At 34.1% G+C, this 15,973-nt stretch overlaps 1 protein-coding gene and 1 long non-coding RNA gene across 5 annotated transcripts; one reads left to right on the top strand and one right to left on the bottom strand.

The window, feature by feature from the left end:
• Positions 1–756: 756 nt before the first annotated feature.
• Positions 757–3,852, bottom strand: LOC145137546 (uncharacterized). The gene is made up of 8 exons (XM_079071675.1): positions 3,669–3,852; positions 3,339–3,471; positions 3,167–3,238; positions 2,898–3,041; positions 2,656–2,727; positions 2,491–2,562; positions 2,271–2,401; positions 757–940 (listed from the first exon to the last, which is right to left on the bottom strand). Exons 1-7 carry the CDS (start codon positions 3,760–3,762, stop codon positions 2,281–2,283), a joined length of 708 nt encoding a protein of 235 aa, XP_078927801.1. The 5' UTR covers positions 3,763–3,852; the 3' UTR covers positions 757–940; positions 2,271–2,280.
• A 5,505-nt stretch (positions 3,853–9,357) lies between these two features.
• Positions 9,358–15,408, top strand: LOC145138147 (uncharacterized). Of its 4 annotated transcripts, none has more exons than XR_013721340.1 (5): positions 9,358–9,878; positions 9,957–10,112; positions 10,231–11,813; positions 13,807–14,343; positions 15,243–15,408. It is a non-coding gene; the product is annotated as an uncharacterized LOC145138147 (long non-coding RNA). The 4 variants fall into 4 exon arrangements; XR_013721341.1 differs by having other exon boundaries at positions 13,807–14,164; positions 15,243–15,407; XR_013721342.1 differs by lacking the exon at positions 13,807–14,343 and having other exon boundaries at positions 15,243–15,405.
• The last annotated feature ends 565 nt before the right edge of the window (positions 15,409–15,973 follow it).

The raw sequence follows: 15,973 nt of genomic DNA on the forward strand, positions 1-15,973 counted from the left end.
ACAAAACCAATGGTTTATTACAGCCTATTAGGTGTTGTTTGTTTTTTGTAAAAATCTTTTTCAAACCTCTTATTGCTGCGCGCCGCAGCACCCGCACCGCACTTTAGCTGTTTGTTTTTTAGAAGTCTTCAGAGTTAAAAATCTCTACGCGTGTTCTATTTGGCGCAACATTTGTATTGTCTCTTCTCTTTTTTTTTTTTTTTTTTTTTTTGCTGAAATCTTGATTATATGTTGTTGAAATCTTATTATCTATTTTTCGTTTTTGTTTGTTTATTTTTGTTGAATTTTTTTTATATTGAATAATGATAATTTCTTGATGAAATATAATTATTTTTTGCTAAAATATATTTATTTTTTGTTCAAATATCATTATTTTTTACTGAAATATCATAAATTATTGCTGAAATACCATACATTATTAAATTTTCGGTATTAAAAAACTATTTTTGATTTATAAAATCAATTTATTTTAATTTTTTAATATTTGCAGCAGCATGCAAATGTTAAAAAAATCAAACACGATTTTTATTACAGTTTACAGCCGTTTGGTTCACATCTTCTACTGCAGAGGTTGCAGATGTGATTCGTAGACTTCATAAAATTTTTCCTTCAAAAAACAAAAAACACCTTAGTGTATATTGTTATATATATTGTATTATATTCGTATAGTTAGCCTAGTTTGCCCAATGGCCCAATCTATCTATGTGGTACTATGCATTTCCTCTCCCATTTCTATGGAAAACCACATTCAAAACATTACAAAAATAATTCACCCCATAATATATATTTATTTTACGTAAAATAATTATTCAAACATGAATATAAAGTTACCCTTACATATAATGTTATTTCAAATACATTTATTATTGAAACATCTATACTTAAGATGTTACAGGCAATAATTATGCTCCATAGGTTGATCATCATTCTGGTTCTTCGCCTGCGGAATTAAACATATATAATTTGTCAAAATAAATTGCAAAAATATAAATTGATGATGAAACTAAAAAGACGATAGAAAAGAAGATTCATGACATGATTAACACACAGTTCTAGTTTGTTTGGTATTCAACGTCTTTTATCGCGGTTTTCTCTATTTTGTTGCTTCTTGTTTGTTGGTAGCTTTTTGGTTTTTGCTAATTTAATCAAATCTAATACTATTATTTATTTAAAAAAAATATATCACATATTGACACATCTTATTCTCATTTACTGATATGAAAATCATTAATATATAAATATATATTTTCATTAAAACATTATTAAATATGATTCAGTAAATGTGTCGCCGGTTTCATTCAAATGTTTGGTAAATGCCACTCCTAGACGCCATACCCCAGCCACTCAATTAAGTATAGATATGATAAAACAAAACACTTTATAATATGAAAACTTCCACACAAATTTTAAATTTGTTTTTGGTATTGAAGTTTCAAACAAAATTAACATATCTACCCTTAATTTGTCACCGTTACATTCACACATCCCATAACCGATCTAAGTTCATATGGATCAGAATTAGGGTTGGTGACTATTCATTGTTTACAAATAGAGTTGAACAGGTCAAATCCATTAATATTGACTAGATACATAATATTTAAAAGTTATTGAAGAAATAATATTTATATAAACAATATTTAAAATTTTTTGTCTTTTGAGAAAACTCTCGATAAAAATAAATGCAGAAAAAGTTGTAAAAAGTTTTGAGTTACTCCTCATTGCTTTTACTTTTTAAATAAAGTTATTCGTTCTTAATAAAGTAAAAATATATATATATCACCACAAATAACTAAAGGCTTTTGACATAAAAGTCCTTAAGTTTCTTAGGTTTTGTTGGTTTTGTCTCTGTAACGATTTTTTGTTCATTAGTGTCCAATATTTGCCATGTTTTTTTCGTTTTTGCCCTTGCTACCTATAATAATAGGTGTGCAGGGACAAAAACGACAAAATTTAACAAACTTAAGGTCTTTCATGTCAAATTTAGAAAATATAATTAGGATAAAAACATATAAGATTTGTAAACTTAAGGGTTTTTTTGCAAATTTGAAAAATATACTTAGGGTAAAAACATAAAAGATTTGTAGAAAGGACAAAAATGAAAAAAAACTTGGCAAATATTGGACATTAATGAACAAAAAATAGTCATAGGGACAAAACCAACAAAACCTGACAAACTTAAGGACTTTTATGTCAAAAGCCCAATAACTAATGGTCTAAATAAAACAGCAAGAGTATAATTAGCTTATCGTTATCATTTTTACTTAAAATACCTGAGGAAGATCATGGACTCAATGGGGCCGGAGCTGGAGCTGTAAATGGAGGTATAGCTATAGATGGAGCTGTGGCTACAGGTGGTGGAGGAATATACACGGGAAGTTTCAACCCCGGATTATGGTAAAAACTGAAAAAGTAAAAAGATTTTGCAGTTATAAATATCATGAAGGCATCATATATATAATTTAGAAAATCATATAACTAATTACAGCAGACCTCTTAGGTGTAAACATTGCAAAGGAGCCATTAACGGGAACATGTCCTCTCAACCGGTTGTATGATAGATCACTTCAATAAAAACAAATAAAAAACGTCAAAAAAAATTGTAAAAATCACGTAAAATGCCATGCCATGCCATTGTCAACTTTGAAATATACTCACAGAACTTCTAGTGAAGTTATAGTGGTTAATGAATATGGAATAGTTCCTGTCAAAGTGTTGTGGTGGAGACGTCTGCCATTGCACAAACAGAAAACAACACAATGAGCAATGAGAATTAAGCTAAACGTATATATGATTCCAACAAATAACAATATCAAAGGGTCATTTTAATTGAGGTTGAAAGATATACGGAGTATAATCAATTATTTCATGAAAAGAATTTGAAAGATGTGAAATCGTACAGGTAGCGAAGTTTCTGAAGGTTGCCCAATGTGCTTGGAATGCGACCTTCTAACCGATTCATGTAAAGATCCAAACTCACCAAATTCTTTAAGTTCCCAAGCTCTTTAGGAATTTTTCCAGTGATCTTATTACCAAAAAGCTCCCTGTCACATCTTCATATGATCAGTAAATAGTACAAATTAAGACGTTTTAAATAAAATTATTTAAGTCTAGACCACGTGTCCCATTTAAATAGGTAAACTTTCGATAGCTAAAATGTAACTCTTACAAGTACTGCAAATTCACGAGTTGACCAAGCTGTGGAACTAGCTGACCACTCAAGCTCGCGTTTCCAAGTTCTCTGCATTCAACAAATGCCAGAATATAGATTCCTTTGTTAAACTATGAAATTGTGAAAGTACTAAAATTTGAAATTTTATTGAAATGGTGGATATGCTTACAATCTAGTAACACTGTTCTCATTGTTGCAAGTAACATGATACCAAGTACATGGATTGACGAGGGTTGGATCCCAACTTTGGAGAACATTGTTAGGATCGCTTAGTTGTACCTTTAAGGCATTCAAAGCATCACCTGTGTTACACATGAAGTCAAAGCTCATTTTACAAACATCAATTTTATGAAGTTTTACTACAAATATAATGAATTTTTTTAATGTTCTCCATAGAGTATGGGGTTTATTTATTCTAGAGGTTCACTATAGGGGATGAGGAAGAAAATGCTATATACTGCATCTTTTAAAAATCGGCATGCATCAAGAAAGAACATACCTTCAGAATTCCCGTAAACCTTCGAAAAACTATATAAGACAAAAATAAACCAAAGGAGAGTAGAAGTTGAGATCAGAGGGGAGATCCTATCCATTTTAAACGAGCCTTATTAAAGGAACCAAAACCTAACTTGTAAGCTTTAAACAAAGTTAAAGCAATGAAAACCTATTTATATATAACATCAAGAACTTAGAACCATAAAAACCAGTTTATGGAAGCCTTCACAATAGTTCACAATGGTAATTGCTCGGCAATTATTGTGGGGTTTGCCTATGAAAGAGACATTTAGACTAGACTTTTGGGTTGGACCTCGTCATTGGTTACGTAGTGAAATCTTCTAGATTTTGTTGATTATCTCTTTTCTAAAATGATTCAAAGAAGGACCAGTGTAATAGATTAAGATAGTTTAATTACTTCATTTTCGTCACCATTAGTCTCGTCTAAACTCAAAGCTTCACCCCACAACATATTTGAATTTTCTTTGACAGTTTATCTAGTTTACTAATTTAATGAAGTAAACAGCTCACGTCTTACACTGGATCTGTCTTTGACTTCTTATTCGAGTGAGAAAATCAGAAATAAATAAATAAATAAAATAAATAAATAAATAACCCTAGCTAGAAGCTCTCACTACCAGCAAACGGCTAGGCTCAAACCACGAGTCCATTGAACACTCATCTACTTGTTTTTTTGCAAAATGCAATTTTTATGTCACAATGCCATTTTAATATAATAGAATTTATAAATCATCAATATAGTTCAATTTTTGTTTTTTATTTATTATAATTTAGGACGAGCGTATATTATATAATATACTAGACGAATATATACGCGTTGCACGGAATAAAATTATACGGTTAAATTTTTGGTAATCATACGTTATTGAAAATATTTATGTCATTCTTATTAACTATAAAATAATTATTATTATATTTTGTTGATGCAAAATTATAATTAATTTGAACAATAAATAATATAACACTTATTAAAATCAAATCATTTAATGGTCTCTATTCATATTTTATGTGTGTATAAAATTAATTATGGTGACTTACTAAGACATGTGAAATATATTATAAATAAACTATTGACCCATATTTAAATTATTGCACTACTCCAGGAAATGATGCATAACCTTATATTTACATCGATGAATTATCCGGGCATGGAACCCTTATTAAGGAAGTTGTCTTTCCAGAAAAAAATAGTTAAAGTGCTTACTATTTTAATTAACTATAGTTATAATTTATTAAGTTTAAAATTTTTTTTGATGATGTTTTAATTCATCATGAATATAATTTAAATTATCAACAACTGTTTGTAATGTCACATAATTTATTTTAAAATTTCATCTTATTTTTAACTATTATTATTATTGTTATAAATTAATTTAAAAACAACGTAATTGAATTTTAGTTATTTTATTTATCGTAATTACTAATTTCCTTTCAACTATTTTAAAAAACATGTGTTGGATTTTTATTACTTTAGTTTTTAAACTTTACACTATATTTTTAAGTTTGTTTGATATATTAATTTAGATTATATATTTAACACTATATTGAAGCACACAAAATTAGTATACCATATTGATAATTCAAGAAGTCTTCAATTTATGAAAATCTTTATAATTTATATACATACTAATTCACAACTCCTTGGTGAATAGGAGTTGCTTCCTATTGGACCCCAAATTTTTTTTTTCCTTTTTTCTTTTTTATTTCTCTGTGTTTTCTGCCTCGTTCCAATGTTTATAACACGATGTCCTCCACCGTTTCTATTCCCCAGTAATATCACTCCACCTATCTTCTCTGAATCGATTCATGTCCCCTTAAATCGATTCGTCTCCTACATCGACTGACCTTGTAATTTCCCAATTTCTCTCCTCATTCTGCCTTCTCCTCTCTCTCCTCCTAACACCGACGACACTGTTCAGTATCTTCACAAAACCTTCGTTTCCACCTAAGGGACCACTAACACCATATGGTATAAAGCTCATGACCATCAAAATAGAACTTTCCAAAGTACAATGTTGTGTTTATTCATGGGTAAAAGTTCCAAGTCACATTTCGTTTGCATGATCAATTTATGGTTGAGATGAAGGAAAGGTCTTACTCTTTCGAAAGGTGGGAAGTAACTGGGATGCCATGCAAACATGAAGTGGCCATAATATGTGATTTAGGGAAGAACAAAGCATGTGATAGTAAACCTGAAAGATGGACATATCCCATTTATTGGTTAGAGACTTGGAGGCATATGTATCATTTCAAGGTAGACCCAATAAATGGCAGGAGTAATTAAGTGGACCAAGTCATGATGCCCAACCATTTTGATCCCACCTTATCACTACAAACATGTTGGAAAGCTTAAAAAGACGAGATAGAAGGGAGTTTAGAAAGTTATTAGAAACTATGATGGTAAGGATATGGTGAAAATGTCAAGTTATTAAGACAAGGTATGTAGTAAAATGCTCAAAATGCTCAAAATGTAACAATTTAGATTATAATTAACTTGTAAGGGAAAGCATGGTACATTTATAAGTGGGAGTAGACGAGTAGTTCTAGTTTAAGGAAAAAACATAAGGACTAGTGTAACTCATAAAAAAGTTGGTGGTGGAAGCAAAGTTGTAGGGCTTGTCCTGAGGATTTGATGTCCAAGACGAGCTAAAAAAATAAGGCTCTAATTGCTATTATAAGTTTTTTATTTTTAAATAATATATATATATATATATATATATATATATATATATATATATATATATATATATATATAATTGAACCTTATACAGCTGGTGACATAAAAAATCTTACTAAAAAATTAGACTTTATACTTGCAGAAAATTGGACCTTATAAAAAAAAGGGGATGGAAGTGGGTGTGGTGACTGGTGACTGTGGTCTGCGGTGAAATAGATACCATTGGGAAGGGAAAAGATAAGTAACGATGCTTGCAATTTTGAAATCGCGTGGGCTGAAAAAGAAAAAGACAAAAAAAAATTAAGAAAAAAATCAAAGGACTTTTTTTGCATTTTTCTCCAGGAGTTGCTTCCTATTTGCTTCCTATTGGACCCCAATTTTTTTTTCCTTTTTTCTTTTTTATTTCTCTGTGTTTTCTGCCTGGTTCCAATGTTCATAACACGGTGTCCTCTACCGTTTCTATTCCCCAGTAATATCACTCCACCTATCTTCTCTGAATCGATTCGCGTCCCCTTAAACCGATTCGTCTCCTACATCGACTGACCTTGTAATTTCCCAATTTCTCTCCTCATTTTGCCTTCTCCTCTCTCCTCCTAACACCGATGACCCTGTTCAGTATCTTTACAAAACCTTCTTCTTCATCTCCATCTCTTTCTACCTTCTCTCCATTCAAATCCACCGAAAGGACCGACATTCACCGCTACCATATCCACTATAATCGATTAGGGCCGCTCGCATTTCATCGCCACTGCTTTAGAATTTGGAACATCGGTAGCTATCGATGAATAACTGTAACGACGTAATTTTTCAAAATAATTTTTCATTTTTAAATCATACTTTCAATCACACGATAATCATAAAACATAATGTATTCACTGTGTCATAACAAAACATGTCCCAGAATCTCAATAACATAAACTCCGTAAGTGTGTACGAATCATGCCGGCGCCTTCCCGCGATCCTTGCTAGTACCTGAAACACATATCATAACAACTGTAAGCATAAATGTTTAGTGAGTTCCCCAAAATACCACATACCACACATACGCCTTTCCAGGCCATAACTCTGTAGGATCTTCCGATCCATGTGTCTCAGGGACTTCCGTCCCAAATCCCGGTAGACCTTCCGGTCCTACCCGTATCGACCTTCCGGTCCGTAACCTCTTGACCTTCTGGTCCATACCATACATAACATACATAGCACATACATATCATATAACCGCATACATCACATACATCTCATAGCATACAAGACCTTCTGGTCACACATAAGTACCCTTCCAGGTACAACATAGTGAGAAGACTCACCTCGGGTAACTCGGTAATCTCGAAATCGGTAATATCTGCTCTAGCCTCCGCCTAATCACATGGAATAAGCACTCTAATCAATACAACTCTCAAGGCTAGACTATTCCCTCTCTTAGCACTCTCAGAAGGGTAAAAGACCATTTTACCCCTCTCATGGCTCAAAGACCCAAATGTTGACCAAACCCTAAAAGTCAACAAAAGTCAACTCTCCGGGTTACGCTGGGCGTACCGAACCTGTACGCTGGGCGTACCCGGCGACCTCACAGAAACGGGGAACGCGACCCCCTACGCCGCACGTACTGGGATTACGCCCAGCGTAACTCCCAGTTTCAGACTCCTTAGCTTTTGGGGTCTTAAACAGTTAAGACCCACGTCCAACTTCTAGATCTGACCATTTCTAAGCCTCTTAATCCATAAAGTTGGTGACTTAAGCCTTTGCATGGTTGGACAAGTCACTAACACCCATAACATTCCATTTCCCAACTCTAAAAAGCTCATAGTTCAAGCATGACCTCATAACAACGACCAAGATGGAATTTTTATGGATCTATAACACAAATATCATTGAAATGGGACAGATCTAGGTCCATGGAGTACATTGCACTCATAAAGTCTCCACCTTTGGGACTTTTAACCCTAGAATGGTCCATGCAACATTAAACCAAATAAAGAGGAAAGTTTTGAACTTTATACCTCTGGATGAAGCTCCTTTCTCTGAAGATCTCAGATCCAAACTTGCACTTCAAGCCCTAGCCTCCACAAGCTCCTCTCCTTCTTCTTCACTAACACACAAAGGCACTTTTAGCTCCAAAACACACACACCCAAGCTAAGGACGATGGAAGGCTCTCTCTTAGGGTTTCACTCTCTGATATGGAGGCTGGGGACAAGACCATCTCATTCCTTTTATAGCCCTCAAGCCACAATTAGGGTTTTGCACCTGGGCCAACTACGCCCAGCGTAACCCTGGGTAAGCCCAGCGTACCTAGGCGAGTCCGCGTCCAAAATAAGCGCATGAGTACGCGCAGCGTACTCTTGAGTACACCCAGCGTACTCATTTGCTATGATTTCCATTCAAGGGCTAATCTTGACAATTTGACAAAAGAGAAGGGTTAAATAGCTGTACCTGACTTTTAGATTTAATATTTTTATATTTATCGTATTTAATATTTTTCTTTTAACTATTTTAAAAAATACACGTTAATTTTTAAAACTTTATTTGATATTTTAGTTTAGGTTTAATTTTTACACTATACTTTTAAGTTTATTTAATATATTAATTTAGGTTATGTATTTAACATTATATTGAAGTCAACAAATTTAGTATATCGTATTCATAATTCAAGAACTCTTTCATTTATGATAATGTTTATAACTAACAACATATTTAAATTAATAAATTAAGTAAATTATATGGAAATATAAAGAGTTGGGAGTTTCAAATTGACGTGGTGAAAGAAAAAATGCTTAGTATAGTATGATATGGTGATTAATTGTAAGGCCCCTTTGAACAGTTTTTTTCTGTGATTGGTTGGTATTTTCTTTTTTGTTTTCCTTTTTTAATGGGTTTCTTTCAATTTATTTTTTGATTTTCCATTATTCAAGATTGTGGTTTCCACGTGATGGCCAGAACACACGTGTTATCTCCTCGGGCAACCCACCACCCGTTTACACTTTTGTCGATGTTCCCACTGCCTCACATTCTATCATCCACTGATCTACCTGCTTCTCTGCATTATCACTTCTTCCTGTTCCTTCCACCCTTCACTCCATCTTCCCTCGTTGCTCCACCTACCGACTTCTTCTTCTTCTAATCTGATTTCTATTTCTGTCAGAACCGATTTCTCCCCACACTCCTCCAAACCATCGTCTCAATCGACTATACAAATTCCGTCCTTTTTAAACTGTTTGATCTGTCTTCTTTAGAGATCTCTACAAACCTTTTAGGGTTAATTTTTTCTAAATTTCTCATGTACAAGTAGTCGACGATGACGGAGTGCAAAGAAGCGTACGACGCTGTTGCAGGTAGCAAGTGTAGAGAATGTCAACGCCATTTAGATTCGTCGGTGAAGTCCACCGCCTTATGCATCATCGCTCTCTACCACCGCCCTAGAACCTTATGGATCGTCCCTCTCCAGCACAGCCGTATACGTCGTCGCTCTCTACCACCGCCCTGTCCGACTTACTTTGTTTACCAATCGGAGGATGGAGGTAAGAAAAAGCTACCAAAATCTACCATCTCCATCTATACATACTAACCAATCGTCGCTTCTCTCTCTTATCTTGAAGTGCTAAAAGGCGATTTATGAAGCCTTTAATTCATGTTGATACATAAGAAGATATGAGTGGTGGACTGATGGATGCTAGGGTTTTTAGGGAGACTGATTGCCTTCAAATTTTGGGTTACTTGGCTTGCCGATTCATTTCAAACACCAATTGTAGAAGGTATGTCTAATATTTTTTTCCTCTCCCTGTTTGTTCTCCTTCTTAATCATCACTCAAGTTCTTCAACTTTTAGATTCACTTACAGAATATTGGTCTATCATTGGTGAATTTCTGGTAGGTGATTGTTTTGGTTCCTGTTACAAGATCGCTCCTACTAAAGAAGGTCAAACAAAGCCCAATATTCTATGAATCTTTTCTATTTGTTTGTAATTTTGATTGCTTTTGTTTTGTTTTCCAGTATTCGATTGCAACTACCGTATTATTCTATTAACATCATAATAGCAGCGGTGGAGGTTGATTCCAAGTCTTCTTCAAGTCACAATTTGTCTTATCCTATCCGCTACTCGATTTGGTGCTAATTTGTAAGGGGTATTAGTTTGTCATTTACTTCTTCCATCGTTGGCTTCATTTTTTTGACTTATTTACCAGCCATTTATTTCTATTATATTTGTTCCCACCTATTGGATGTGGGTGGTGTGTTTTACCTCACTACTTCATTGGTGCACACCACATGCTCGATGACATGCAACATTGAAGAATAATGATTATTTTGCATTCAATATATTATTCATATGTATGAGTAAACTGAAAATGGAATTCATGTATCACATAATTGATTCACTTATTTTCCCAAGATCTGATCTGACCAGTGAATATTGAACTCATTAATTTTACTGGTTATTCTTTGGGTTAACTATAGTAATTGACATTCCTTTTTTGAATTTTGACCTTCGTAGGACAAAACGAACATTGTTGACGCTAAGGTTGGAAAGGGTTCTACATCATTCTTATTTACACAAGTTTTTTTTTATGTCTAATGATATGCAGGGAATATTTCATTTATGAATTCAGGTTTGAAATGAATTTTAGAATCAAATTATTTCTAATGTATCATACTTGCTTTTTTTTTTCTTTCCAATAAGATCTTATAAACCTATCTATTTCCCATACGTTAGAAATAGAATAAATGATAAAAAAAATTTAAAAAAACTGGTTTATGCATTTTCATTTTATATGTTATTTAGGTGGAAGAGTACAATGGACAAATGGTGCAACCACATAAGGCTATTGTTGGTGCTAATGCTTTTGATCATGAAAGTGGAATCCATCAGATTTCAATAATTTACATATAAATTTATAGTAAAAGTAAAATTTTCAAATGACCCCAGTAAGTATTTTATGTGATTTATGACCTCATTTTCTTGCACAAATTACAATAAATCAAGAAAAATGAATAAATACATAAACTTTCCAGATCATCTTATTATATCACTAGGTTTCTAGAAAAAAATATGTTTGTACAGAAACAAAGTTTTACATATTTTTGTGGATTAAAATCTTTTATGAACATATTTAAAGCTTTTAACAACAACTTTGAACATCTAGCACCTAAGCTTGAAGATCATCACATGCATGTTGGTTTAAAGACCATGCAGAGACTTGATATGTTCAAAACGATGTTTTTTAGGAAGAACTCGGATACATTGGTTGATGAACATCTAAATCTTATAAAACTCACTTTCTTATATTTGACATAGGTTTAGGTCATGGGTTTTCACCATCTAGCAACATGCTAGATGTTTTTGGTGAAAACATAACACCATCATCATCAAATCTGAAGTGCATGAACATGCACATGGATTTTCAAAGAGAAAGGTGTAGGAGAAGAAGAAAATGCAAGAAAACATGAAATCTTTGAAGGTAAAGTAAAGGAAATATGAGGGATTCTATTTTACCTTGATGTATAACACTAGATGTTGAATATTTTTGATTAAAATGATGTTCTTCACTGATTATTTGCATGGGTTAGAGAGAGGGAAAGAGAGGAAATGGTGTTGGTGGAGATAGAGAGAAATAAGAGAGAATGAGGGAGGAGGTGGAGTGTGAGAGAAAATAAATGATTTAGTGTGTGTTGGGAAGACAATTTTTGAAGGAGAGAGAGGGGGGCCGAATTTTGAAGTTCCATTTTTATAAAATTCCAATTCCTTTATAAAAATACCAAATGTTTATAAAGTGTGCACCTTAATATAGTTTTTACTCACAAAATCTTGATTTTTGGAATAGAAAATAAGGTTAAATATTAATGACTTAAATTTTATTTCTCCTTGATTATATTTTACTAAATTTAGTTATTTTAAATTGATATTATAAAGTCCATACCAAATTGTATGGATTCTTAGGTGTTAAAGTTTATAAATTTGAGTTTTTTGGGTTTTTAGGGTCTTGAGATTTAATAAATCTTTGGATATCAAAATAAATTGAATCTTTGAGACTTCGAATTATTTTAGGGTTTCCTAACTCTTATTCAAGTAAGAAATAATGTTTGTAATTTATTTTTATCGTTTATTGACATTTCTATGTTGTGACTCTGAGATTCTAGCGTAATTGACGAATTAAGTATACTAGTCATAGTTTCAACTTTGACTTAAGTTCCTATGAGACTTGGACCTAATTTCCACTTCTATATCAAGTGCACGAAGTGTCTACATGATTCATGCAAAGATGTTCGAATCAAAGAATGATCCGAATATGGATAGTCACTACAGTTAAGTAGTTGTAGAATTAACATATCAATTAGAAATCTAAGTACACTATCCTTCGATTCTATTTGTTTCCAAGTTTCTGCTAGGTTATAACTTAGCTTCTAGTTACAAAGTCTAGTATGTGTCGTGCCTATATGTGCAACTAAGTTTATAAATATCTAGAACTGTCTCAAATTTTCACGGTTGTCACAGTCTCCCCCGGTTGAAAGAATTTCGTCCCGGAATTCAATTTGTGACGTATTCTATTAGAACTTAGCCGAATACAGTTGTATAGTTGGAGAGGTGGTGAGTTGAAGAGTTTTTTAATTATTTTGGGTTAATTCCTCAAAGGAAGAGCCCAAATTTTTAGCTATAATCAAATTAGTGTTTTCCTAATTCAAGTTCTACAATCTAGATTGTGGGAAATTAGGTTCATGGAATCATGATCCAACCATGGCGACCTAGACAAAAAAGATTATCTAATTAGATATTATATGAATTAAGAGAGCACTATAAGTTTTGTTGAAGCACCAACTGCATTGAGTGTTAAGTCCACATTGATTCTTAAGTCGCGTCCTAAATTCACTAAGTGTAAATTTGCCGCCTAATAAAGAAGAGATTAAGGACAATTTGCTCGCGTTCGGGTAGGCTATTAAGTCTGGAAAAAGTATGTAACCCCCGCTAATTCGAGCTAGTTAATTTAGAGACAATAAGCATTAAAAATGACTTTTTGATAGAATATTTAGAGTAAATAATTTTAACCAAAGTTATAGTATATGTCACAAGGATTCTGAACATATAAGGAATGCTGGAATCCGACCTATAACGATGAAGTTATGACCCGTCAAAGTTTTGCGACTAAACCGGCACGGCACTGCGTATCGTAAAAAGTTAATTTTTTACAAAATACTTTTTAGCCTTAGTGATCTAAACGAAATTCGTAGTATACGTTAAACCGAGAGCATGCATATAGACAATGTCCAAATCTGACTTCATTTAAGGAAGTTATGATTTTTTGATGATTTAGAATAGCACTGCACTGCCCAGAAATCGAATTTTAGACCGATCGATGTTAATTTGACGCAACCTAAATAAGAATTGAAGATCTCATTAATAGTTTAACATCCCAAGTCCCAGGTATATTATTTAATTAATTTCTTTCATTTTGGCAGGGAAACTTGATGAGTTGGGAGCAGCAACTCGCCGAGTAGAGAGTGTAATGGCCGCAGGATTTTAGAGTTTACTCGATGAGTCGGAGGACCCTAACTCGACGAGTAGGAGTTGGGTGATAAAACTCTAATTTTCAGGGTTTGTGTCCTATTTAAAGGACCTTAAGCCCTCATTTCCGCCTCCCTTATCATCCTAACCCTCTGTGAGAAACCCAAATCGTGTGCATCCATTCGTGAGAGAAAGAGGAGCTAACTTTGGGTGTTTTAGTGCACATTTGGAAAAAGAGTGAAGAACATCAAGCCTTGGAACAAAAAGAGGCTTGTAGATCAAGTGTTTCTCTGTGCTAGCTTCAGTTTGGAGGTAAAAAGCTACCACCTTGAGCATTTCTTTTGATAGATCTCTTTCTAGAGAGTTTTAGGGCTTTTTCGCCCTTATCTTGTGGTTCCTGTGTTGCTGGAGCTTGTCATGGAGTTGAGACTCCAGATCTGGACAAAAAGAGGTCCCACGAGCCCAAAGATCCAAGCTTTATCAAGCTTTGGGTAAGTCTCCATACATGAAACCCTTTTTGGAACTTGTTTTGGCAATTTGAGCCCCAGATGTCATGCATGAACGTAAAGCTTGCAACTTTACGTGATAAGTGAACCTTAGAAGTCTAGATCCAGAGTATAAGACATCATTTCCACCTAAAAACGTCTAAATGAGAATATGGACTGAAGGGACTTGACGAGTCGGTGAGCGGACTCGACGAGTCAGTTAGGGTTTTCCCCGATGTGTCTGGACGAGTTGTAACTCGCCGAGTTGATGAGACGACTCGACGAGTTAAGTTGGATTTTCACGAAATTTCTGAGGAAACGAAGGAACTCGACGAGTACATAGATGCACTCGACGAGTTGGGTCAACATGGACTGTTGACTCGAGTGTTGACTTCTGTTGACTTTTAGGGTTTGGTCAAGACATGGATTAGAGACCATGGAGGGGTAAAATGGTCTTTTACCCCTTCCAAGGGTTAGAGAAAGAGGTTAGCTTAACTTATTTACGTTGAGGTGATAAGTGTTAATTAGAGATGAGTAGGACATGTAGGCGAGGATTAGACCGTTCGAGGGTAACGAGGATTACTTGCTTACTTACGAGGTGAGTCTTCTCACTATACTTAACATGAGTGGTAACATTGTGTGACCGAATGGTCCTGTGTGCTTATATTTAGAATTGTGATATCTTGCATTATGTCTTTGTGATTTATGTTGTGCATTATTCCGAGCTTTATTAAGATAGGACCGTAGGGTCCAACCCGAGCTGTGGGACCAGAGGGTCTCCACTGAGACACATTGACCGGAGGGTTTTATCGAGATATAGACATGAGAGGCTAATGAGATGTGTGTGGTATTTTGTGGAACTCACTAAGCTTTGTGCTTAACGGGTTATGTGTTATGTGTTTCAGGTACTTCTTAGGATCACGGGAAGGCGCCGATTTGATTGTACACACGAGATGGAGTTTATGTTTTTGAGGATCCTGGATTTCATCCAAACAATTTATGAATTTGTGTTTTTGACAATTTGAAAATTGTGGTTTTGAAATGTGATATTGAGAATTATGTGGTTTTGAAAATGAAAATTTTGTTTGAAAATTTACGGTGTTACAAGTTGGTATCAGAGCCTTGGTTTGAGGGATTCGGATGTATTCTTGGTTATGTATGGACTCAAACTGAGTAATTGAGAAAATTTTATAATTGAAAATGATTTTTTCTAAAATGAGTAAGAGTTTTAAAGAGAAAACGAAACGGAGAGGTGTGTACAATCAGCTAGAGCCCGAACGGTGATTTCCCAAAATACCAATATTTGTTTATATTACGAGATATTTATGAGATATTAGAACTACAAGCTTTAGAATAGGCTAGGTACTTCAGAAATTAGGGCTAGTGTTGCCTGATTCATGATGCCTTAGCCTAACGTATGCTATTGATTGATTTTATCTGATGTTTGCTCTGTATGTGTACTGAGTAGGGAGAGACATAGTAGGAACCTTTAGAGAGAGTTTGAGTAATCTAGGAGAGATACCTAGATGGGCATAGGAGGAGCCAACTAAGAGAGTAGTCTGATACTAGTGAGAGATAGAGTACTTGTGAATTAGGATCCTCAGAGGAGGACTTGGGGTGACTACGGGTTGGTGTG

The sequence above is a fragment of the Lactuca virosa genome, chromosome 9 (assembly GCF_052849685.1).
Source record: "Lactuca virosa cultivar CGN04683 chromosome 9, Lactuca_virosa_CGN04683_v6, whole genome shotgun sequence".
NCBI lineage: Eukaryota > Viridiplantae > Streptophyta > Magnoliopsida > Asterales > Asteraceae > Lactuca > Lactuca virosa.